Source organism: Centrocercus urophasianus, unplaced genomic scaffold (genome assembly GCF_019232065.1).
Source record: "Centrocercus urophasianus isolate 14NV4802_14NV808 unplaced genomic scaffold, USGS_Curo_1.0 seq_12, whole genome shotgun sequence".
Lineage (NCBI taxonomy): Eukaryota > Metazoa > Chordata > Aves > Galliformes > Phasianidae > Centrocercus > Centrocercus urophasianus.
Genome location: NW_024884364.1, coordinates 38,405,838 through 38,430,484, shown reverse-complemented (window position 1 = coordinate 38,430,484; position 24,647 = coordinate 38,405,838). Strand labels below are relative to the sequence as shown.

The 24,647-nt window shown below is 34.7% G+C and overlaps 1 protein-coding gene across 12 annotated transcripts in view; it reads right to left on the bottom strand.

Annotated features, from left to right (window-relative positions):
• The window catches only part of DMD (dystrophin), a 979,751-nt gene that overhangs the window by 592,051 nt on the left and 363,053 nt on the right, over positions 1 to 24,647 (bottom strand). For 10 of the 12 annotated variants that reach the window (XM_042811098.1, XM_042811099.1, XM_042811102.1 and 7 more), the window contains exons 32-37: positions 22,687 to 22,842; positions 17,156 to 17,326; positions 11,182 to 11,361; positions 9,136 to 9,264; positions 2,685 to 2,807; positions 1,336 to 1,473 (exon numbers count right to left, since the gene is read on the bottom strand). In XM_042811098.1, coding sequence (XP_042667032.1) covers positions 1,336 to 1,473; positions 2,685 to 2,807; positions 9,136 to 9,264; positions 11,182 to 11,361; positions 17,156 to 17,326; positions 22,687 to 22,842 — 897 coding nt within the window. Of the gene's footprint in view, positions 1 to 1,335; positions 1,474 to 2,684; positions 2,808 to 7,248; positions 7,420 to 9,135; positions 9,265 to 11,181; positions 11,362 to 17,155; positions 17,327 to 22,686; positions 22,843 to 24,647 lie in introns of all 12 variants that reach the window. The other 2 variants (XM_042811110.1, XM_042811101.1) reach the window with 2 other exon arrangements.

Genomic DNA, 24,647 nt, shown 5'->3' with positions numbered 1-24,647 from the left:
TGTTTATGACTCAGATTTATAAAAGTATTAAAACTTCTATTGAACAGGACATTAAAAAACACAACTTCCTTGACAGTATTATTAAATATACCTTATGTCCTTAGCTTCATTCATGAAGAGTTCAGAAAATACTTTCACTACAATAGCATCTTACTAAGAAGCAATTTTAGAAAAAACTTAGATAATTTATTAAAAAAAAAAAAGAAAAAAAAAAACATAAACAAATGTGCTTCAACCTTTCTTGAAAATTTTATTTGACAAAGTTGAATGCTGAACTGAATAACTCAAAAGGAAAACAACCAATAAAAATCTGGCCAACAGTATAGCTCTGAAGAGTCCTCTCCTCCACAAAAAATTTGAATTAGTTCTGTTTAACTTGAAAAAAATCCAAGACAAACCTAGCAGATTTCAAGTTACTGTGTAATGTGAACAAAATGACAACATTCCATCTATTATTTTACTGCATTCACACAGTTAAATTGTAAAAATTAGAATGAAATCCATAGGAAACAAAAGATGATGCTCACAAATAAGTAATAATTAAATGTAAACATGCGTAAACACATGTAAAAATGTGTTCCTAGTGTCAAGAAGAACTAAACAAAAATTTTCAAGAAAAATTCCTCCTGATGAAGGATAAACATTTCAGCTACAACTGCCAGAGACTATGCCTCTTAGGTGACCAAAGGTGATCTTTCAACTACAAAATTCTTCCTTTCCATATTTTATTTTTCTCCAGAAAGTTGTCATCCTCAAATAAATCTCTCAGCACAGAATTTAGACGTATGACTTTGATTTTCAGCTTCTTAGCTGCTAAGTCTACTGATACAGATATACTGATATAGATTATAGTCTACCCCGCCAGTATTTTAAAGAGGGAAGTGTCACTTTTCATGTTGAAAGAGATCAGCATGCTATTTTTTTTAATGAAGTATAAACCAGATTATTAATTACAACAAAAGTGTTCTACCACCCAGAATCTAAATTTGTGAGGCTGTATTGTAACTAAGGTCTGGAATTCTGTTGGAGAAACATAAAAAGTGCAAAACATATTTTAAAAAGGTAATATAATCAAATAAGTGTTTACTGTCCAATTGGCAATCACCTGGTTGTAACAAAACTGTGACAAAACAGTGTCCATTACACTGCATAATTAATATGCCTTTTCCAAAGCTTCAAGAAAAGTGTAGAAGCAAATACATGCTTATAGCTGAATAGTTTCAAATGATTCATCTCTAAATAGTAATGAGAATTCGTTTAACTTTACAGAACATTGCCCTGAAATGAAGAAAAATCTGTTTTATTTGTATGTGCTCATAATGTTTGCTCCTATACCTTGAGAGCATTATGTTTAGTCTGCAACAGCTGCTGTTTTATCTTTATTTCCTCCCGTTGTCTCTCATCTGTGATTCTTTTCCGAAGCGTGTCACCCCTTTGCAGCAATTCTTTCACTGTGCTCTCATCATCTTCACTCTGATTTGAAATAATAACAGGTAAAATGGGCATTTAATTTAACTACCACTTAAGTACTAAGAGTTTTCGACATATAAACTAATACCTCCTATGCTACAGATCTAAAAGCTACTTGCAGTTCGGTTCTGAAGACACAATAGCTTTCACTTACTTTTTATATCACTTGAAAGGTACGAATAAAACAGCAAATGAAAAGCTACAGATGTTTGATACTAGACTTTACAGAACATCCAGGATAAAAGGATGTAAACATTAAAGGCAAAAAGATAAAACATTTCTAACTTTAAAACAGAAAGGTGTATCTGAAATACTCTAAGAAAGTTTCAGTAGTCACTGATATTGTCAGTATGCTAGGACAATGTGATTCCTAAGTATTTCACATAATAGTATCATCACAATATAAAACAGCTATTCTAGCATTGAAAATGGTACCACTATGCACTCGATACAGAAGGTGAATCTCTTCCTACAGATTTCAAGACCATTTTTGAAACAACACTAAACACTCTATGTATATAAACAGAAAAAATATGCTCAAGCATTGGAACATTACCCAATAAAACTTAATTCACTTATTATTTACCCCTTGAGTAAATACCGCCTCAAATTGCTTATGTTTTTCCTGCATTAAAAAAAAAGAAATTAAAAAAATATTTCATTTTAGCATTGATCTGAAAGATCTATCTTTGAATAATACCTTGAAAGGAAATACAATACTTTTTACTTATATTGCCTATAAAGAAATATATATCTGATCTTGCTGAGGATTCACAAAGTGAGGATCCTAAAGATGATTGGCTATCTAAGACATGTCATTCCTCTGAAAATTGTTTTAAAGAATTCACAGCAGTATTTTGTTTGTGACGTTTTGTTTTTGTTTTAATACACTTACATTGTTTTACTCTTAACAAATAGGAAATATAAATAATAAAACTTATCACAGTCACACGTATTATTCACAATATAAGGTATGACCATATATGTTAATAACTAATCTCTGTGTTATTTGTCGTTAGTGAATGTCTTCTTTTACATGACTTCTGAACTAATGCTAATTTGGAACCTTTGAATTTATAATATATTAGCATAGTAAAATTCTGTCCAAGTCATATCTAAAGATCTTAAGACAAATAAGGTAGTTTCTCATTTTCACTCAGGACTTTTTCATCTTTCTATCTACTTCACTCAAACTTCCATTTCAACCAAATTACCATATCTTTATTGAAGTCCTCCTCTTTCAGATTCACCCCCTGCTGAATTTCAACCTCCAGTGGTTCAAGCAATTTTTGTATATCGAAGTCAAATTGCTCCAATTCCTTCAAAGGAATGAAGGGCTAGAATGGGAAAAATACAGATATAATTTATTTAAATTACATATTTAATAGTCTTATTAGAAGCATAAACAAGAACAGACATCTGTTCCACTTCCTATTACTAAAACATTAGTAGATTTTCCATAAGATGAAAAAACTATCACCATGCAACTCCAACTACCCACATACACAAATAAACATTGGTACTTAAGAATACTCTAGAGTTCTCATGTAAGAAATATAAGAATTCTGTGGCAAAGTAAGATTTAAAGAAAAAAAATGATATTTTCACATTTGTGTGCAAGAATAGGCTCAGATAAAGTGTCTAAAAAATTAAGTTTAAACAATCCTCAGAAACAGTATAGCAACAAGCAATCCATTTAGATGAATAACTACCTTCTACTACCAATTGAGAACAATTTCAGGATAATTTATCTCAGTGTTTTGAAATCACTGTTCTGTCAAAAAGAACAGCAAAAATCCCAGATTGATTACATAGTATCCATCTTAAAACAAAACAAAACAAAACAAAACAGTTAAACTTCACATAAGATATCCACTTAATGATACTATGCAACATAGTAAAAAACGAAGTAAACAAAACCTTCTTTAAGAAAGCACTCCATGTGAGGTCTAAAAAAGGCAAAGCAGAGAGTGACTATCTTTCCCTGCCGTCCCCCCTCTTTTGATGCAGCCCCGAAACTGTTGGCCATCTGGGCTACAACAGTACACTGCTAGATCATGTCCAGCTTTTTGTCCACCAGGACCCTACATCCTTCTCCACAGGGCTGCTCTTGATGAGTCTGTAGACGTATCTGGGATTGCACTGATCCAAGTGTAACACTCTGCACTTGGCTGTGTTAAACTTCATTCAGTTCATGTGGGCCCAGTTTTCATTCTTGTCCAAGTCACTCTGGATGGCATCCCTTCTTTCTGTCATATTGACTACACCACTCAGATTAGTGTCATGAGTAAATTTGCTGAGAGTACACTCGATCTCCTTGTCTATGTTACTGATTAGTATGTTGAAGTGCACCAGTCCCAAGAGTTACCCCTGGGAGACACTGCTTGTGACTAGCCTTCACCTGGGCATAGATTTGTTAGTCATAACCCCTGTGACCGTCCAACCAATTCTTTCTTATCCAACAGACCAGCCTGCTAATCTCTCCAATTTAGAGATAAGGACAGGGTGCAGGACCACATCCAGGCAGACATCATCAGTTGTCCTTCTTTTGTCCACAGATGTTGTCACTCCATCATAGAACGCCAACAGATTGGTCAGGCACGATCAGCCCTTGGCGAAGCCATACTGGCTGTCTCTGATCACCTTCTTGTCTTGCACATGCTGTAATTCAACCTCCAGGAGGATCTGCTCCATGAACTTCCTAGGCAAAGAGGTGAGGCTCACTGGCCTGTAGTTTCCCAGGTTTTCCTCTCTTCCTTTCTTAAAAATGGAAGTCATGTTTTCCTTTTTCCAGTGACCAGGACTTCACCTGACAGCCATGACTTTTCAAATATGATGGTGAGTGACTTGGCAGTCATATCAGCCAGTTCCTTCAGGACCCTGGAATGTATGTCATCAAACCCCATAGACTTGCACCCATTCAGTCTCACAAAGTGATCTCTAACCTGTTCTTCTCTTAATGACCTAGAATCTCCTGGATGTACTTCTGTCTACCTACTAAAGGCATAAGTACATTATATTTTTGTCACTTCCCTTGTATGTGTCTCTACAACACATTGGTCTTTATTATAAAGCATATGTTTGTAATCAAGATGTTAATAATCAAAGCTATTCAGTCAAACAAAAGAGGCTAGACATCAATTAACACTCAGAAGATGTGTAAAACTTTATCAGTTGTTCCACAGATAAACTGGGAGATTTAGAGTAAAAATATTATAATTGTATCTGGTTGATCATTTTCATGACAAAGACTTTGTACGCTTGTACACACTAATGGAAATATAACAATGGTTGATATTCATAAGGAAACATACTGTGCTCACAAATTTTCATCAAGAAGCTCAGCTTCTTACCTAGCAACTACTTCAACTAAGGCAGAAATAATAGCAAAATACTAAGTAATCTATACTCTGATCATTTAGATCACTTCATCAAAGGATGCATCATCACAACATTTCATCTTACAACATTGTGGAAGAGTATGGCAAAACTCAGAAGGAGCTCCATATTGCAGTATCCAGAATGGAAATGTTACACAACAGAATCGTTTGTACTACATATCCTCTGTCTACAGTTTGTCCTTCTGTAATGAGTAGAAGCACACTGCAACTGCTGAAACACTACTGACGGCTGCCAGGAAAAAACAAAACAAAACAAAACAAAACAAAACAAAACAAGATCCCTAACACAATCACTCTAGGTCACAGGAAAAAGGTACCCCACCACAATGGCTGGGGGTTGGGAAAGTTGGGAGGGGACAGATGACTTGAATTGGCTGAAGGGATACCATATCATGTAATGACTAGTTCCAGAAAATCAAAGTGAGAAACAAACAGAAAAACAAAGAAGCAAAACCAAACCAACCAACCAACCAACCAAACGTAAGAGAGAGGAAGAAGAACTTCCAAAGTATCCATTGATGAGAAATAGGCTGAGCACCAGTGTGCTTAGGGAATGTAATGAGACTTTGTGTCACTTGCTTTTTTCCCCTTACTTATGAGATTGTTTGTATATCAACCTGCAAGTTTTCTCAGTTTCACTTTTCCTATTCTTATCCTCTATCTCACTGAGGGGATGAGTTCTCAGTGAGTTGCTGTGCGAGCGCTTAGATGCTGCTAGCCTCTACAATAGCACAGTATCAATATTCCTCAAAATTTATGTTAAAACTAGCTAGAAAAGAAGCTGCTTTGGAAAAAAACGTGTCTTGTTTATCGTTGTGCAGTAAGAAATGTTACATTGGTCAAAGAAATAATGTCAATGACTCTGCACTCAGTTAAAGAAGGTACTCGCACCCCTGAAGAGCAAAATGATTTGGAAATCACCCAGTTAAAGTTCATCTTAGCTAGCAAAGATGAAATGATGCAGTCAGACAATTGCTGGAACTTGCTTGTATTACAAAACAAGTAGTCTTTTAATTTCTCAGCCAAATAGAGCATCAGTTTTAAACAATCCAGCAGTTTTTTGCCTGTATACAGGCTATGAGAGAGTACTTGTTTTTCAAGAAAGACTAATATATCCTGAAGAAAAAAAAAAAAAAGGTGAAATTAACACATACTTCTCAAAGTGAGAGGCCATACAAAACAGTTTTCTAAAGTATTCACACATATCCTTCTTTGCACAATTCTTGCATTTAAGATTAATATGATTCATTTTTAATTCAACAATGACAATTACATGCCACTGTTCATCACTGCAGTTTATAAGTGTGCAATTAAGTAATATACTGAAGAAAAGAAAACCCAAATCATATCCTGACTTTCTCCTCAGCTTTCCTGGAAGCCCTTTTAACTTCCTCTCTTGTTTTCAAGCAAATATTGACACAATTATTTCACACTGCTTCACAGTTTCTATCATTAAGCTTTTTTTTTTTTTTTTTTTCTCCTAATAGGATATGTTCTGTTCCACAAAAGAAAACTAAATCAACTCAAATATGTACAAACAATGTGCTGATTACAGAGGGCACTGAGCCCTGTGAAAGCCCAGAACAGTAGATGGAAACCATGCAACCTTACTTATGCATTTATAAGGCTTATTTCCTTCTCTGCCACTGATCCTCTGTGCATTGATTTCCCGTGCTATTACACTAGCTACCACAAATACATAGGATCAGGATCCATACAGTCCTGCTATGCACCCTACGTGGCTGCCTGCTTTAATCTACAAAACTACTCTTCACAATAAAGGTAGTGAAAACAATGGAGAAAAGAAATGATTTATATCCTCTCTATTCCACGTCAGAAGTGAACTTGGCAAAACTTGTCTAAAAATGCCCTAATTCAAACTGAACTCAATTCAGTACTCAAACTAATTGAAGAGATAATTATTTGAAGTACTGTTGAAATATACATATACAAATACATGCATATCAAACCTTGACGAGTCTTGGCCTCATAGGAAAAGGTATTTAATAAAAATTAGCCCCTCCAAACAAATACACACACACAAAAATAGTTATGGACAGTCATTTGAGAAGATTAAGAATCTTATTATTTCCTAAATGACATTCATTTTTTGTGTTAGTGAGATAACAGGTGTATGTTTATATAAACTTAGTGAATATCACTATTTATGCAGTAGTGAAAGAAGTCCCTTAATGCCAAACCCCTCTCAAACATTGACACTTAAAAAATAAATAAATAAATAAATTTAGGATTTTAACATATTTTCCTTTAAAATCTTAGCTTTTGAAGACGCTATAGTTCACTGATAAGTTTTCACTGTGCACATTATACAGATACCATTCTGTATGCATCTCCATATGGAAGCAAGTCTTCCTACCTTTCCACTCTTAATTCTTTGTGATATGGCAGCAAATCGATGGTTGAGCTCTGATAGTTTAGGCTCTATTACTTTCCTGCAGTGATCACCATGGTTTGTCATCAAGTCTACTGCTTGGTCACGCACTGAGTCCACCTTTGGATGCATATCATTCAGCTCAGCCTTTAAGCGCTACAGTCCGTGAGCAAGAGACAGGGCTTGAAGTTAGTAATAAATGCAAAGAGAGAGAAAGAGAGAGAGAGAGAGTGTGCAAAGGAATAGGGAGCAAAACCATAAAGCAAATTCAGACAATTATGCATGAGCATGCAAACACAGTACAAATACATTAGGTAACATTCTTACTCACGCTCCTCAACATTTATAGCAGGAATGTATCTATATATCTGTTTTCTGATCTTCTATTGGAAAACAATGGTGGACAGTATTTCTAGACAGGTTATCTGCCATAATACAATGCTCAACATATTTGAGGGTACAATCAACTATTTTATGTTCCTAAAGATAAGTAGAGTTGCTAATTGCGTTAATGCACTGGCACAGGTTGCTCAAAGATTCAAGTGCCACATCCCTGGATGTACTCAAGGCTGGACAGGGACCTGGGAAGCCTGATGTAGTGGGTGTCTGTGGCAAGGATTTGGAACAGGATAGTGTTTAGGGTCCCTTCCACTTCAAGCCATTCTGTGATTTTGTGATCATAATTCATACATTAAAGAACTCAAGGTAACAGTTGCTACTTTCATTACTGTTCAATAAGGTTCACTGGAGGGATGGAAATACAATGAGATGAACACCAGTGTGATTTTTTTATACAGATCTATCCAAAAGAAAACAATATCTTCTTCTGTAATAATAATTGTAACAGTACATGTCAATATGGACACAGGCAAAAAAGGGGAGCTACATATTAAGGAATCATAAACACATTTGGGCATTAGGAAGTATTTTACAATGTCTATGAAATGCCATTGTTCAACACAACTGTAAATTTTTATCGATGGCAAAGATAATTGTACTTTGTCCTTTGCAGTGTCAAAATTCTTGCTACAGAAGTCTGTCCTGTAATCCTTCTGAGATCAATGAGCCATTGACTTTTGCTCTGTGTAAGTGCTACTTGGAAATTTTGATTGTCTTGGATTTTTTTTTGGTAAATGGTATCACTATGTTAGCATCAGCAATACAATTCTGATTTTGATTTGCAAACTATTTTTCTGATAATATGCAACATTTCACACTGATTACTACAGTAAATACATATATAAAAACCCATATAGATAATAACTCAAAGTCCTTGACAAAGAAGTTATTTTAAATAGATACTTTGTCACAATTATCTTACATGTCACTTTTCATCAGTCTTCATCAAATGATGTAAGAGGCCAAATAAAGCCTTTAGATCAGTGTGCTAAGCCATTATTACACAGCTTATTCACCATGTAATATTCTTGTTCATGGTGTTGGACTGGCATCAATGCAAGCAGTGTTCATAGGACTAAAACAATCATATGACAGAGAAATCAAATGCAGATACCATAGATATCAGAAAAGAATAAAAGAAAAATAGAAAAGTATTTAAAATGAAAACACAGGAGAAAAGGTTTGTGTTTAACCTGCTCTGTTAAGCAGTATTTTCCAGCAAACACAGGTTTAAAAAGATGTTCTACTCACCATGAAGTAACCAAGACTTGTAATGTATCTGGTTTTATTCCTGTAGGGACTTAACTTTTGCTGTGTGGTACAAAGTTACTAAGTAATCTACAAGCCAGAGGGTAGCTTTATCACAGAGAAAATAATGTTAATCAATTTTGGATACCTTTCAAAATACACTAGTTCTGACACATTCCTTTTCAGAATAAAATTAATGTTCTCCAGAAAATCACATTTTTTTACCTTAAGAGTTTCCTCTTTTTGCTGGGGCTTTTGCTTATCAGATTCATCCAACAGTATTTCAGCACGATATATCCAAGTTGTGACATTAGCTACTTTCTGATCAAAAGCCTCCATGTGCTTTTGATATTCCTGTATATAAAAAAGGTAAATACTGCATACAAAAAAGTAATCAGAACTGAAATAATAGCCATATTTATGCCAATTGTGGCAAACATGCATATGTTATGAAACAAAATTTATTTCATATAATATCTGCTTGTTATGTGAAGGACAAAATCTACTTTATGTGTTTGCTTTCAATTTATATGCTTTATTTCTTTGAACGACATTCTAGAAGAGACAGAATCTTCCTAAAAGACAGACAGGAGGGTGATACAGTCACAGCAAGAAACAGGCATCTGCAGCTCAGTGAGACTGCTGAGAGGAAAAGGAAGCTGGCAGCCAGGGCTAATGGAGGTGAAATTTCCCAAGAATCAGGCTTGCTTTTTGGTGAGCTACTAAGTTGATTGAAACTAGGATGGAAACAAAGATTCACCTGCAAAATCACAGTCAAGAAAGTGTGTTTTATATACATATATATAATTTTCATGTACATTTCACCTAGCTTCTCTGCTTTCATATTCTACTTTTAAAAAGCTACTGCCATTGATATTCCAATAAAACTTTTTTTTTATTTATTTATAAATCTTCTGTCTTTTCTGATGAGATCACTAGAATGAGGTGTATTCACACCCACCTCAAACTTATAAGTGAGCCATATGTACTTATTAGCACACTATTAGAATATGGATATTTTAGTAGTATGGCAGTGGCAACAGCTGTAACAATTTATTTACCTGCTCCTTTTGGTCATTAAAAGTATTACTCTACAGAAACTGCAATACTGCTACATAACCTTATCAATGACATAACTACAGCCATCTGTAAACTTTAATATATATTTCTAATAATCAGTTCTACATTGAAGCTGAGGACCTACATCATGCTACATCAAATGCTTCAGTCTTCCAGATAGAGCAGACACAAATGGATGTTTGCACTTGTATGCTGCCTATAGATGAAGAAGCCCTGTAGTGATGCTGCCTGTCTGTTACAGAAGCGTTCTTAAGATAATGTTCCCCATTAGAGTTCTGAAACACCAAGCTCTGAAAAGTTAAGTCTAATGTATCCCTGACAACTCCTTCAGTTCTCTGGCTTCAAATTGCATTCTGATTCCATCAGGAAAAAAAACATCATACAAGATTTTCTTAAGTGTTCAGCCAGTGTATGGTTAATACTCCTTCTTTGCTTTTGTCAACTCTTCAGGACAACATGAAGGGGAGAATAAATTTTTATGACTGACAGTTGTTCTAAGCTGTTGGGACTCCTGAATTTAAATTAAATGTGGTTCAGGGATTTGCTTTGTATGAGGTTTAATCTGGGCCCCTTAACAAAATATCCGCATCAAAACATGCACCACAAAATTGCCCAGAGGAGGACCACCACAGAGGAGGACTACATCATTGTTCTTGAGCACATTAGGTGCACAGTACTCACAGAGCTTCTAATTCACTTGCTTTGAAATGAATTTAGTTCACACACATCACATCTATTCTGAGGACCAAACCAACATGCAGGTGGTGACTTCCAGGTCGTATGTAGATAAACACAAAGTCGGTATCAGTACTGAGACTTAATTCAACTGATATGGCCTGATATGGCCATTTTTTTTATTTGATTCATATTCAAGGACTTTAGGTCTTTGGGAAGAACCTGCCTTCCACACTCTAGGAAAATTAAAACAAAAAAACAAAACAAAAAAAAACAAACCAAAACAAAAAACCAACAAAACAAAAAATGGCCCAGAAACTGCTCAGGTAGATAAGAACGGGAAACACTAATCAGCAAAATTCCACAGCGCCTCTCTCTTTAATCACTCAACTAAACAATGTGATTGATTGTCAGTCCATTAGATAAGCATACTCCGGGGCACCAGAAAAAGCAAACCTGTAAGAATGAGCACCCTGGGCATCATTTCTCCTGTGGGCACAAACGCATTTTTCTTACCATTAACAGATTTAACCATTCCTCAGCACGTGAAGTTACTGCTATCCAATTACTGTTCAGGAGGCTGAGTTTGTCTTCCACTAGAGTTTCCTTTCCCTTCAGTACTGTCTTCAAATTCTCTCCTAAATCACTGACATTCTTAAGCTGGACTTGGCGTTTCTCAATCTCTTTCCGTGTTGCCTATAATCAGCAGAATAAAAAATAAAAATTCAGGAAATTAAACATTCTCCACACAAAGATCAACAAACAGCCAGTAGGTTCATACGAGAAAACACCCTCTTGCTACCCTCTAATTAGAGAAATAAGCATAAATAAGAATAAGTAAAACACAAATTGTTTGTTTTTAGCTCTGATAAAATTGCATTCTTCATCTTCTGTATTTGAAATTATTTTTATAAATCATGAATTAGCTCTTACTCCAGTGTTCAAAATACAGTTTTAATACTCTATTATAAAAAAAAAAAAAAACTAACACAAAAAAAACCACTATATTTTACAATATTTACCTAAAGATATTTAATTTGGATGTAATAAAATGACATAGCTATGAAACTGCACATAAAGCTAACATAATAAATAGGACAATAACAAAGCATTATTATAATATCTGAAGACTTATAGAACACCACCAAAACTAGTCTTATGAATTCCTTTGATATTTGCCAGTGCAATCTTTTTTTTCAGCTGAAACCATGTTCTGTCCTGTTAAATGTTTTTTTTTTCCAAACTGTAGAAATGCCTTTTTTCATTGTGTTCACCTGGGATTTTACTGAGTGAACTAAAATATTAAAATACTACTCATAGAATCTAAAAACCATACATATGTAGGGTGTTCCAGAAGTAATGCCTCCTATTTATTTCCATGGAAATGCCAGCAGATACAAAGAGCACAATGACACTGTTTGACCAACCAAATTCTCAGCTAAAAAGCACCTTTTTCCACATAGTCATTGCCACCTTTTTTGCCAGAAATGACAACCAGCATGTCAAGCTTGTAAATATCTGCACCAGCAGAGGTGACCCACTGTCACTATTGTCACTTCCGAAATGCACCACCCACCACATCACTGTGCTCACATCTACTTGTTGGTCTCCACAAATGTTCAGCAAGAATCGATGAATGTCAATGATGCACTTTTTTTGTCAGGATGGAGGAATTCAATTCCACAGGCACTTTGCTTCACAGGCACTTCCATGTGTCAGACTGCCCCTACGCTGCCATCTGTTGCACAGCAATAAAATGGAATGGAACAATGGTGGGAAGGTTGGCACTGCCATACTACCAGCATCAAACTCTAATATTGTGGGCCAACAGAATAACCTACTTTCAGAGCAGCCCCCATTAAAGACATAATATTGGTAAGGCATATAAAGTAATTAAACATACTAATTATTCAACAGCCTTTTCTTCACCCACCAGGCAGGTCACTGATCATAGCAGGAGATCAGGTTGGTCAAGCAACTTGCCTTTTGTGAACTTATACTGGCTAGGCCTGATCCCCACCATTCCACCATTCAAGTCCCTACCACTGAAGTCTCAGGAAAGAAACTGCAAAGTAAAATAAGAGTTTTACTTTAGAAATAACAAATTCAGCTGAGTTGAAACTCAGGGATACGTAGGATCCTTTGCAGTGTTGAAAGATATGAAGACAAACCTTACTAAGAATTCATAAGAAGAAGCTCTTAGTTGCATACAATAGCATCTTTATTCTACATACGGACCCACAGGTTTACAGGACGAATCATTGCATAAATAAATGTGGCTATCTGTGCAGCGATGTGTTCATAGCTCTCTTCCTGATTCCACTGTTGTGTGGGATACTCTTTATCCTCGAGTTTATAACAACTACTACAGCTGTTGTTTTTTTTTTTTAAGTGATGCCTCATCAGGAAGCAAAAAATTATAACATCCTTTACATCAGCAAAGACTAACCAGGAACAACTGATGGCTGAAAACTGATGGCCACATAGGAATGTGTTTTTTTTTGTTGTAGCTGTTTGTATTTTTAATGATAATATGATGAAGAGGGTTTCTGAGCAACAGTTCATAATGGTAAGACTGCTATGTATCAAACTTGTTTTTTCTTTTTCCTCCCCCTAAGCAAATCTCAACTGTGGCTAAATAAAAAGGATACTATTTTAATTTTCTATTAGATATGTATATTTAAAAATTCAAAATCAACAAAAGATAGAAGATGAAGTTATATATGGCTCCACACAGCCTGTATATTGAACTACTCTAAAACAATCTTAATAATTTAAACCTCTGTAAAAGAAATTACCTAAGTAGTTGAGCTCTCCTGGGTGAGATTACAGAATTAATCAGGAACTGACATTATGGCCTCCTCGGGGGGCTGATTATACACATTTACTTGTTTATTTACAGCACATCTTTTATTTTTTATTACATCCTGACCACTGACTATGAATCAGTTCAAACAATTTTCAGATCATTTTATTTCATGGATTTTATTGACAGGAAATGCTAAATGTGTTAACTAATGTATTTCTGAGTACTTCAACTTTACACTCACTAGTATTACGTTCTCCAGCTGAAATATAACATATAGCACTGGTAGAATTATACTGCTGATAGTGAGTGATAGAGAATCTTTCCTTGTGCTACCACCTGGCATTTCCTTATTGAGAACATACTTTCCTGGCAATCAAATTCATATCAAACCAGCTCCAGATTAAAAGACAAATAAGCCCCACAATTATTAATGTATTTTGTGATAAATGCATTCACTAACTCAGTCTTCTAATTATAAATGGTTTCTTAATATACAATATTTAATGACTTTTTCCACTCCTATGTCATTTTTCTTATCTATTACAACAGAACTGAATTCAAGTGCTAAGATTTAGCTTGTCTCTGCTGAGCAAAAAGACAGAACTTACAGCCTTCATTACATTGCCCATTTTTTTTTCAAGTAACAGCTAAAAATTTTTTGTTCTCTCCTAAGAAAAACTCTAGATGTGCACAATTCTCTTCATGTAAAGATTATTATTTTTCATTAATGACATTTCTTACTCCTTTTTACTTCTGGATATTTATACCTTGAAGTCAACATTCTCATGTTCACATTTATTTTCTTCTAACCTCAATAATTATCTTTGAAACTGTGAGTTCCCTTCATGTTTTAAAATACTTTGGTACTGAAAATCAATTAGAAATAAGTTCAGTGATAAATATAACTGTTTCCCTGTGCTGTAAAGAAAAAGATTTCTCTGATTTTTCTGTAAAGAAAAAGAGTTCTCTGCCTAGTTGCAATGACTGCAGCACACATCCAATTTTCATTTCATTCACACTACAGAGTTTTCCTCTCTCTCTCTCCACTTTACACGTTAGTTTTCAGCATACTTTCCTAACAATGGCAATTTGCTGGGCCTAATTCATCTCCTAGTACATTTTGTTAGACATTTGGTTAATGTCTTCAGTAGCCCACTTACTCAGGAAGTCCAAAGCCCAAAGCTGTGACATTAATCAGATACTATGATGGCCTGGTACTGGGGACTGAATTATTGATGTACTATTTTATGCTATGCTACACTGAAATCCACATAGAAGTATCAGTGGCATACTTGTTTGTGAATTCCTCAGAATGATTTTAAAAGAGTTCATGTAACACACAACGCTTCCTGCTACAGTGAGAGCAGATTATTTGTGCAAAAATGTATCACATAATTTCAGTACGTATCTGGAAGGGTTGGATTTGCCACCAGGCTGTTGGATTGTTCAAAATTAATAATGTGCTTATATTTATAGGAATATTGATTTATATTCCCCCAAAGAGAATCTTGAGAAAGGATTTGCAGTAAATACATACTTCAAGAAGAGTTTCTTTCATACAAGAGTTGTTTATCCTTATTTTAGTGATCAAGTTACTGAAGCAGAAGAGTTGAGGTAGTACATAAGGCCAGACCCAAAAGAGAGATTTGTTCTGGAGCTGAAGCCAAAATTTGCTCATTACCAGTTCTATTTTTTGCAACCAGAAGTAATTCCTTCATGAGAATTCACAATACTTTAGCATTTCTTAGTAGGTTCATCTGCTCGATATATTTTTCAAGTTAAAATTTCTCATTTCAATTACATTTTGTTACCTTTTTTTGTTATTAAAAAGTAAAATATGTACTTTTCATATCAACAGTGAGAAGTAACAAGGACTTCCCACTGTGCAACTGTGCAATTCATCAAACTTTATGTTCAAGTGATGCAATTTCTGAAGAAATACATCTAACAGTTAAATGATATAAAAGACAAGTCTTTCCATTTAAGCTGCTGTGAAGTTATATCCATCTGAATTAGCTTTCCTGAAGAGTCACCTACAAACATATAGTTTACATTTCTGTTTTTAGAGAACTATACCTTAAGTTCAGCAATATTAAACATTATTTTTCTCCTATTCACTGTGTAAATGCACTGACTATCTAGCAGCACAGTTAGGGGGCATTAAATTGGTATGATTATCTAATATCTCTTCAACAATTGTGACTTCATTATGTGTGATAAGATCACAATAACAAGCAGAAGTGATGAGAAGAACTGTGTAAGGCTTGAAGGGCAGCAAGTGAAAGGTGGAAAACAGCAAACAGCAATGGAGTTTTTATGGAACAAGATTTTTGTTTTTGAAAGTCAAAGCAGTAATAGTCAAAAAGCAACTGTAAGTTAGTAAGAAGTGATCTTAACATATCTTTGGACACTACTTTTAAAAGCAGTGTCTTAGAGACTGAGGATAACAAAAAATGATTCCATACTTCACCAAAACCTCGTAGGATTTTCTTTTTCTTGTACCTGTTTCATAAATAATCGGTGTGTTTCAATGTTAATGACACCAAGCTCAGAAGCCGAAAATGGGCAGTAAAAAACAGAACAGAAACGACATACAAAAAAAACACAGAAAACACAAAGCTAATTGTACTCCAGTGTCTGAAACCACTACAGTCTTTTATGAAGTCATAAAGTTGCCTGCACATTATTCATGACCGTATTTATATTGCATGTTGAAACTAGTAAGATGTTTAAAGCATTTTTCCTATTAAGCAGAGCTAAAGTGCTAATTTTTCACACACAGAAAAACAGTTTTACAGGTTTTTGTTGTATTGTTTTGGAATCATATAACTGTACTTTTTCAAAACATCTCTGGATGCACGTAATTCTTTGAAAGTTTGAAGCTTTGAATTATGATGAGCATGGTTTCTTCAAAAGCACAGCTTTTGGTGTGTCTGTATAATGGTTTGGCTTGCTTATGATCTGAGTCAGAATGGATTTTCCTTATGTATACAGAATATAAACCAAATTAGCTAGTGTTGAATGATACTGAGCTATCTTAGTATTCCACAGAGATATGCAGCTCAATGTAGCTCTTGCATCCCTTTGTGATTCTGTCGGATTATCTACTCTGTGGCACACGTATTAAATTTGAGGACAATTTCATTTTAGGATTTGCATTTTCACCTAAACCAGGAGTTCATAGTAAGATATTATTAAAGTACGAAGCCCTTGGGATAAAAAAGAATGAGCCACAAAACAAACAGGATGAAGAACCCAATATTCCTCCTCTTGGTTGCTATACGAACATACAAAACCTACAGATTTCTGACATCCTTCTTTTATCTACTGGAACTTTTAGCCATAAGTAGAATGAGATGAGAGAGAAGTGATCTCTATTTACATGGATACTGGATCAAAAATCCAAAATACTCTTTGAAAAATGAAATTCTACTTCAAACTCATTTAAGGGTAGATTATAGATATCTACTTCAAACTCAATTCAGGGTAGAATTGTGCTAGTATATACCTGTGGAGAGATTAAGATGCTTAAAACTTTTTCAAGTATTAGTGATTGTAATAACAACATAGCAGTTATAAAGTTCTACTGATTAAAACTAGAATTTCTATTCCTTTTATCAAACCTTCTTTAATATGCATAAACTGAGATGTATAAAGGTACAGTGTGTGTTACATTGTTACCTTGCCCCAGGCAATTTCAGCATCCAAATTGCTAGGCATTCCTTGCACAGCTGACCTCTTTGTCAATTCCACATCTGTTGCTGCAAGCCATTCTGTCAGAGAATTAATTTCTTTTCGTAGCTTCCGGGACAACTTCAAGCATTTCTCTAACTCTTGCTTTTTTTCTGTCACCTGTAGAAATAAAACACGTGTTTCTTAACTCTGGTTTGATGTTTTTTTAGTATAATCAATCTGCCACTTTATCATAAGTGAAAATTTTATGAGGCAAATTACACTTGTAATATATACTTCTTTCATAAGTTCTCACAGTGTTTATTTTTGCTTGTTAGCATGAAGATACATATTTAAAAAAAAAAAAAGCAACCTCAAGTATCCACATGCAGTTCTGTTTGGTACTGACTAAATATAATGTTTCTCGATTCCATATAAACCAATAAAAGAAAGGTGAATATACATTTCTAGAGAGTTACACAAGTATTTTTATGGAGTAAGCCATGTTAACACATTTCTTAAAGGAAGTGCAGTTTGTGGACTTTTATCCCAACCTTCTGTTCAATTGTCCTCCATCTTCTGTCATAGTCCTCTTTCAATTTCAACCTCCTTATTCCCAGTTTGTTTTGTCATTTCTAGTTTCCTTAGAGAACCAGCTCTTGTTCACATTTCCCATAAAGCTATTACTAGTCCAAGTCCTAGGGCACATCCCATGAATTTGACTGCCAGTCTCTTACTTGGGAGTCTTTACTACAGACTTACCAGCAGCACTTGCATGCTTTACAGCTTGCTTTCCAACATCACCTATTTAAGTCATTACTCCACTAGTAGCTTCCAATCATCCAATTTCCCACATTAACAACTCTGTCATCAAAGGTTCTCGGTTAGGATTTTCATAAGCCAAACATTTTGGATGTGAAGTAATATGGACAATTCATGTTTTATTTGTTCTTTTAAGCACACTACATGGTACCTGCAAGAAAAGCTGAACGTTTGTCGTGTCTGTTCTCTATTACATTTTGGTAAGCATTCTGAAGGATGAGGGAATACAACCTTCTCTGCAAGCCCCTCAGCACATTCAGGAAGAGAAGTAAATTTCCGAATACTTAGGAGGGCAGGCAGAAGAGTAAGTGAAGAGGTCTCACATGAAAACCATCACTACAAGTGGACATTTAGAGATTGGTAATTTGAAAATATAAATTTAATTATGTGCTGCAGAAATTTAAAAACTGCTGATTAATGAAGGTGGATAGAAACTGCAGTGGATCACAAATATTAAAAGAAGATGACTAAGTATATTATGTATCAATTAGTTATCAACAGAGATTGTAGCCACTAATTTTTATTTAAGTTGCAGTTTATTTTAAATTACAGTATTTCTCCCAGTAAAATAAATAATGAAAGCAAACTGATATTGAATAAGCAAGACCATATAATAACTGGAACTTATAAGCTATGTCCACATTTTAGTTGTTTACTACCATTTCAAGATCCTATCTTAATTTTATAAACAGAGATTATTTTTTCCCGTATTTTGACAGTAGGACTTTCTGTTGTTCATGAAACCAGGACTTTTAGGCAAAAAATCCTGTAATATTTTCTCCCCATCTTTGTATAAGACCTATTCAAGAGTACAAATGCTGGCAGCATTGTCTACAGCAGCATCAGGTGATCAAAAATGGAACCAACATCTAATAAAAGTAAGATGGGCCTTTGAAATTGTTTGAATACAACCACTAGCATAATGACCAAATTGGTTCCTAGTCCTAGCAAAGGAGATTTTAAGTTTTTAAAGTCAATAGAATGGCTTTTGCTCTCCCAGAGTGAACAGTAGATTGGCTTAGGGAATAAGCAACAAAGTGTCCCTGGTTGCATATATTATTCTGTAGAGGTTTACCACTGAAACTTCAGAACTTTTCTTCCCTGAATATACTTTAAGTACTTTCTTGTATACCAAATTTATTAAATGAGACCTCAGAATTTACAGTCAAGCCAAGGGGGAATCCCTAAGAAAGACAATAAAACTCAGCTTTTTAGCTAAAGAAAGATTCACATAAGGGGAACCTGGAGTTTACATATGCATTTCACCTCTTCTGAGGAATATTTAAACTTTAAATCACAATTTGCATGTACTTTGCAGAAATACAATGCAAACTACACTACCCTATGTGCGATTGCCTGTGTAAGAATAACCATAACCACTTGGTATACTATAAAGGAAATTGCTGATATCTGCCCAAGCACAAAAATAATAGTTGTGCTGCTCTACACATCTCTAAATGCTGGATATTATATCAGTGATATTACATTACTCCCATCTATGCTGTATATATCTGGAGGTTACAATTGCATCAGATTCTGTTTGTACTTAAAACATAAAGATGTATTTCTGAAGAAAAATAGGAAACAGTGCCCTCTTAAGGCCTTCTGTTTCCTACAATGATACCAAACATTATATTCATTATAGTGAGACTCCATAAATCTTCTCTATATTTTAAAACTATTTCAGCTATGTTAAATAGTTTACTTGCAAGACTCTTTAGCTGTAATAAATAAAAATGGGAGGAGTAGATACTTAAAGCAAAACAAAAGGTATTTAAAACCTTTTAGTAATATAGCTGAAGTTGCATAGCCAAATTCTTGTGCAGCAGTGGACTGTGGGGAATCACCTCACCTTCCAAGTATAGCCTGTACAGCAGCAACACCTTTAGTGGAGCAGCAAGAATACGATTACTGCCATTTTGTTCTAGAGAGTCTCTTTGCTGAATTAGCATAAAGAGATTTGCAGTAAGGATGCTACAGACTATGCGACAGCTTCACAACTAACAAACTACTTAAGCTGTAACAGCTGTTCATGTGTACATATGCATATATATGTCTGCGATACAGAATATGCATGAGGGAATGCAAGCACGGCATGGAATGTTTATCATATATGCAATCTCTGCTCCATGATATTCAAATGACATTTTAGTTTCCTGTAATCTCATCTCAAACCTATGCACACTGAGGCCACTACTAAATTTTCAAAATCATTCATCACGCTTTCAGAGCATATTCAGCTAAAAATGAAGGGCAAAACTCGATGTTCTGAGTACACAAAACTCATTTACAGAAGTGAAAGAGGTTTAAAGTCTGATACTAGCAGAGGAATTGATAAGAATTTATGTTCATATGTTAATACGATAATAAGGAAAGTAAATAAAAAGAAACCTTTCCCCACCTGTAAGTGGATTTCTAGTTTCATTCTACAGTAATGGTATCTAAAATATATAGAAAAACTCTACTGAGAGATGTGTAAAACTATTAGTAATAATTGCAATTTTTCTGCCTTGAGAGCACAACACTTCAGTACATTTAAATTAAACCCATTTCACATCCCTAAGAATGTGCTTATTAAGGATTGGTTTAAATATGGAGGCCCTCCTGAAGCAGTAGGAGACAATGCACATCAGTCTAAACGTGAAGGGTGTTTGTCTACTCAGACTACTGATTTTAGTCTTGGGACTACTATCAGTTATTCCTACTATCAGGTTTTCCATAAAAAGAAAAGCTGTGGTTCTCCAAAATCAGCACAACGAATTAGGATTGAATATGGCTCAGTGATCAGTTCAGTTCTGTAATTCTGAGCCTTTGTGACCCTCTAAAAGCATTAACTACCATTATATGTGAAAGTAAATGTGGAAAATTAAATCTAGAACAACAGTGGTAAACAAAGCACTACGTATTTTTTGAGAGACATTAATTAGGGGTGTTGCTCTCTTAGATCTCTAATGGCTTCCTAATGGCACATTTTTATCACTTCATTAGGTGAAAGGTCCCCTCTAATAATGGCACCTGTCTGCTGCAGTTATGTTAAATATAATGAAGGAAAAAATGCTGCAGTCCATTCTAAAATAATGGAGAAAACAAATGTATCATCTACTCTCAAATGGTACTATCCACACCTTAATGAAGCAGACTTTTCAGTCTTCCTTACACTCAAAAGACTGATGTCTCTTAATATCTCTGTTTTAAAGAGTGGCAGGGAACTCAGGACAGCTGCTGAATGTTTTGTATTACTTTTTCCTTTGGATAATGCCACAACTTCTCTTCATAGATCAACAGTTCTTATGGAGGATTGTCCCTCATTAGCAGGCAACCTCTTGCATAGATAAGCAGAATCAGAATAAAAAGCCTTAGGAATTGACACAAATTTCCTTATTTATTTGGACCTAATCTTGCTGATATTAGTTAGCAGTCTGCCTTTTACATTGCCTATTTAAATCTTAGGGAAACTTTGTTTAAATGAAAACACTGGTCTTTTAGGAAGCATAGCAGCTTCTAACAGTATATGAATTGATATAGAAACAGATGACGTATAAATGAAAATTTTACACAAGTAAAGTCAATGCTCAGGAGATTAACAGCAACAAGTTCTAGAAGGTTAGTTACATAAAATTAATATATAATAATATAATTAATTAGCAACATAAGGTAAAAGACTATAACATTTAGAGATCTAATACTAGGAAAGTAGTCATGTAGTCCTCCTAATTATGCAGTAAGAAATATTAAGTGGTCAAACCGAGCACTGTATAAATATCAGACAATTTTTTAAAAGACTTTCCTAAAGAGTTCTATTTGAACTGTTAATACATTAATACTATTAATACATTCCTGATTATAGAGCTCAAAGGCACTGTTATCCAACATGAAGAAATCTGAGGACACTTATGCAACCGAGGATGACAAACAACAAAATTTAAAAAAAAAAAAAGCTTGCTCATTTTAGTGGGACAGCTACTCCATACACTCATTAATAAACAATATTCTGCATAGTTTGTATACTAGGACATAGTAACCAGGCAACTCAGGGTTTTATAGATTTAAACCAGGAAACAGTTATGACAAGAACTGAATGTTATGTGTAGTTAAAGTCAAGAGTGCAGATGAAGCAAACCAAAGACCTACACGAATGCCTCCTGGGGAAAGCTGCAATAGCAAGAACTTTTGGTCAATAGATTTTTGGACAGCAATAAATAGAAACAAAATACATAATGATCTATAGAAACCAGAGGCAAAGAAAATGAAAAGTACAATTCTCTCTTTTATCAAGCAGTTCCTTTAGGGGAAAAAATGTGAAAAAAAATCACAAAGAAAACCTAAGCATTTTCCTGACTTGAAGTGTTTTGAAGTTAGTGTTTGTTTGAGGCATTGAAAGGAAACAAGACCCCCTTCTGGCCAAAACAAAACAAAACATGGCCAAAAAATTGGAGAAAAAAAATAAGTAAAAAGTTTAAGGAAGTATAATTTTAAACTTTAACAAAGCAATTCTCTATTTCTCCAGAAGGTCTTTTTTTTTTTTTTTTTTAATAGGAAAACGGAATAGCCATTCTGACAATTGCCTTTGCTTCCATTCTTTCTACACCATTAAGAAAAAGTGAAAACATTGAAAGTAACCAGTAAAAAAGAACATTAACTTACCATACCAAGCTTATTCTTCACTGCTGTCAGTTAAAAAGAGTGCATAATTTTTTATTACAAAACATACAGCTTACCTTTGCACCCAATTCATTATATTGCAACTTCAAAGCTGTAAGCCTTTCATCCAGTTCCTTTGGGTTCTCTGTCTGCTGCTTTTGAACAATCTGCCTCCCAGTTTTTATCACTGTTTCCACTTCGGACTTCACCTCACTCAGGCTTTTATATAATTTCTAATCAAACAGAATTATGAAAGAGAAACACCCCTATTAAAATAAGTAAAAAAGAACAGACTACTGAAGATATTACAAAGTAATAGATGCAGTAGAATTCTTCGTATTGTTTGCTGCATAAAAACATCATTACACATGCCTGACCACCATTCACTCCTATTTGAAAATTAGAGGAGCTGAGAGTGCTCAGTAGATACCAAGTAGGTGACCTAAGGGTGGAGAAAATTCACCCTGAGTGTGTTTGTATGTATCAAGTACATACAGAAGTTTATGAGAAAACTTCTTATATATATGTATATATATATATACACATATATATGTATATATATATATATATATATATGTGTGTATATATATATATATATATATATATATATATATTTTTTTTTTTTTCCCAGAAATTAAATTACAAGATTCAAAACAACCTGTCTTTACCCTGTACCCATGAAGGTCAATACAGAAGGAATACGAGGTTTTCCAGTTGTGCAGCGGAAACACCCTGCAGCCCAGGAGAGGCCCATGGAGAAGAAGGCCGTCCCCTTGCAGCCCCCAGGCACCATGCAGAGCAGACCTCCGTGTGCATCCATGATGCAAGAGCCCGTGGGGCGGCAGTGGCTGTGGCCTGAACGTGGATTTCAGATTTAGATTTAGATTTTTTAAAATAAATATTATAGATTTGTTGCAGAGAAAGATGTTCTATAAACACACCCTTAGAGCATGAAAGTTATGGGGCCAAAAAAGCTAACTGCTTAGTGAAAAGGGCTTCTAATTACCATGTTGTCCTTACAAAAATACGAATTAAAGGGCAATTTCATTTAAGTAAAACCCAGTAAATAACAAAACAACATCAACTTGTTCTATCCTTATTTTTTAATTTCAATTCTTACATTTAGATCTGAAAGAGGATAAAGGAGAAATACTGTCTTCAGGCATGCTGAAGTGTGAGAAAAACAAAAACAAACAACACTGCAAATTATATGATTGCTCTGATATTTGCTGTTAAAATCTCCATTTTACTATTGTCATCACAATGTTCAATTTTATCTCTACTGCCTATCAATGACAAAGGGGTATTAATGTGATTAATACAGACTTTCTTCATATTCTTTGGGACATATTCAGGTCTTTTACTCTTGTACTATAAAAAGTCATAGCAAGACAACTCATGAAAGCTGTACTGTGAGTAACCAGGGTATTCTGTATGTTTTCCATTTCCCAACTAGAATAAATTCAATGCATTGTAACACTCCAGGCTATATTATGGAGTTTCATGACTGTAGCACGCTGTGGGAAATACAGGCCACCCAGGAAGAGAAACTCACATGCAGCACTGGATGGGGGGATTAGAAAATGTCCCCAAATTGTATTTTGATATAGTAAAAGTGACTTAGTGATTTAGTCAGTTTAGTGATTGATACTTCTTTTTTCATCTTACATTTCAGGCAACATTCTGTAATCTTTAGCTTAGTTCATATAAACTTAAATTTTTCACTCATGAATGTACCCCATGTTTCTTTGCCATGGCAGAAGAAGACAACACCATGTCACTTTAAGATTGCTAAAGCTATTTCACCATGCAATGATAGCCTGGCAAGATTTCAAAGTGAACACAGATTTAAATGTTCTTCTAATTCCATTTCCTGAAAAAGAAGGATAAATCTCTCTGTCCTCCCTCACTTCTAACCTCCACTCTCCAACCTTCCTGAAAACTGCCCATTACTTTAAATGGTTCCTATGACTTTTGTTGCAAAACTTTCCTCTTAAATTTTCTCAGATTCTTAATATCTCTTGCAAAGTTATATTGA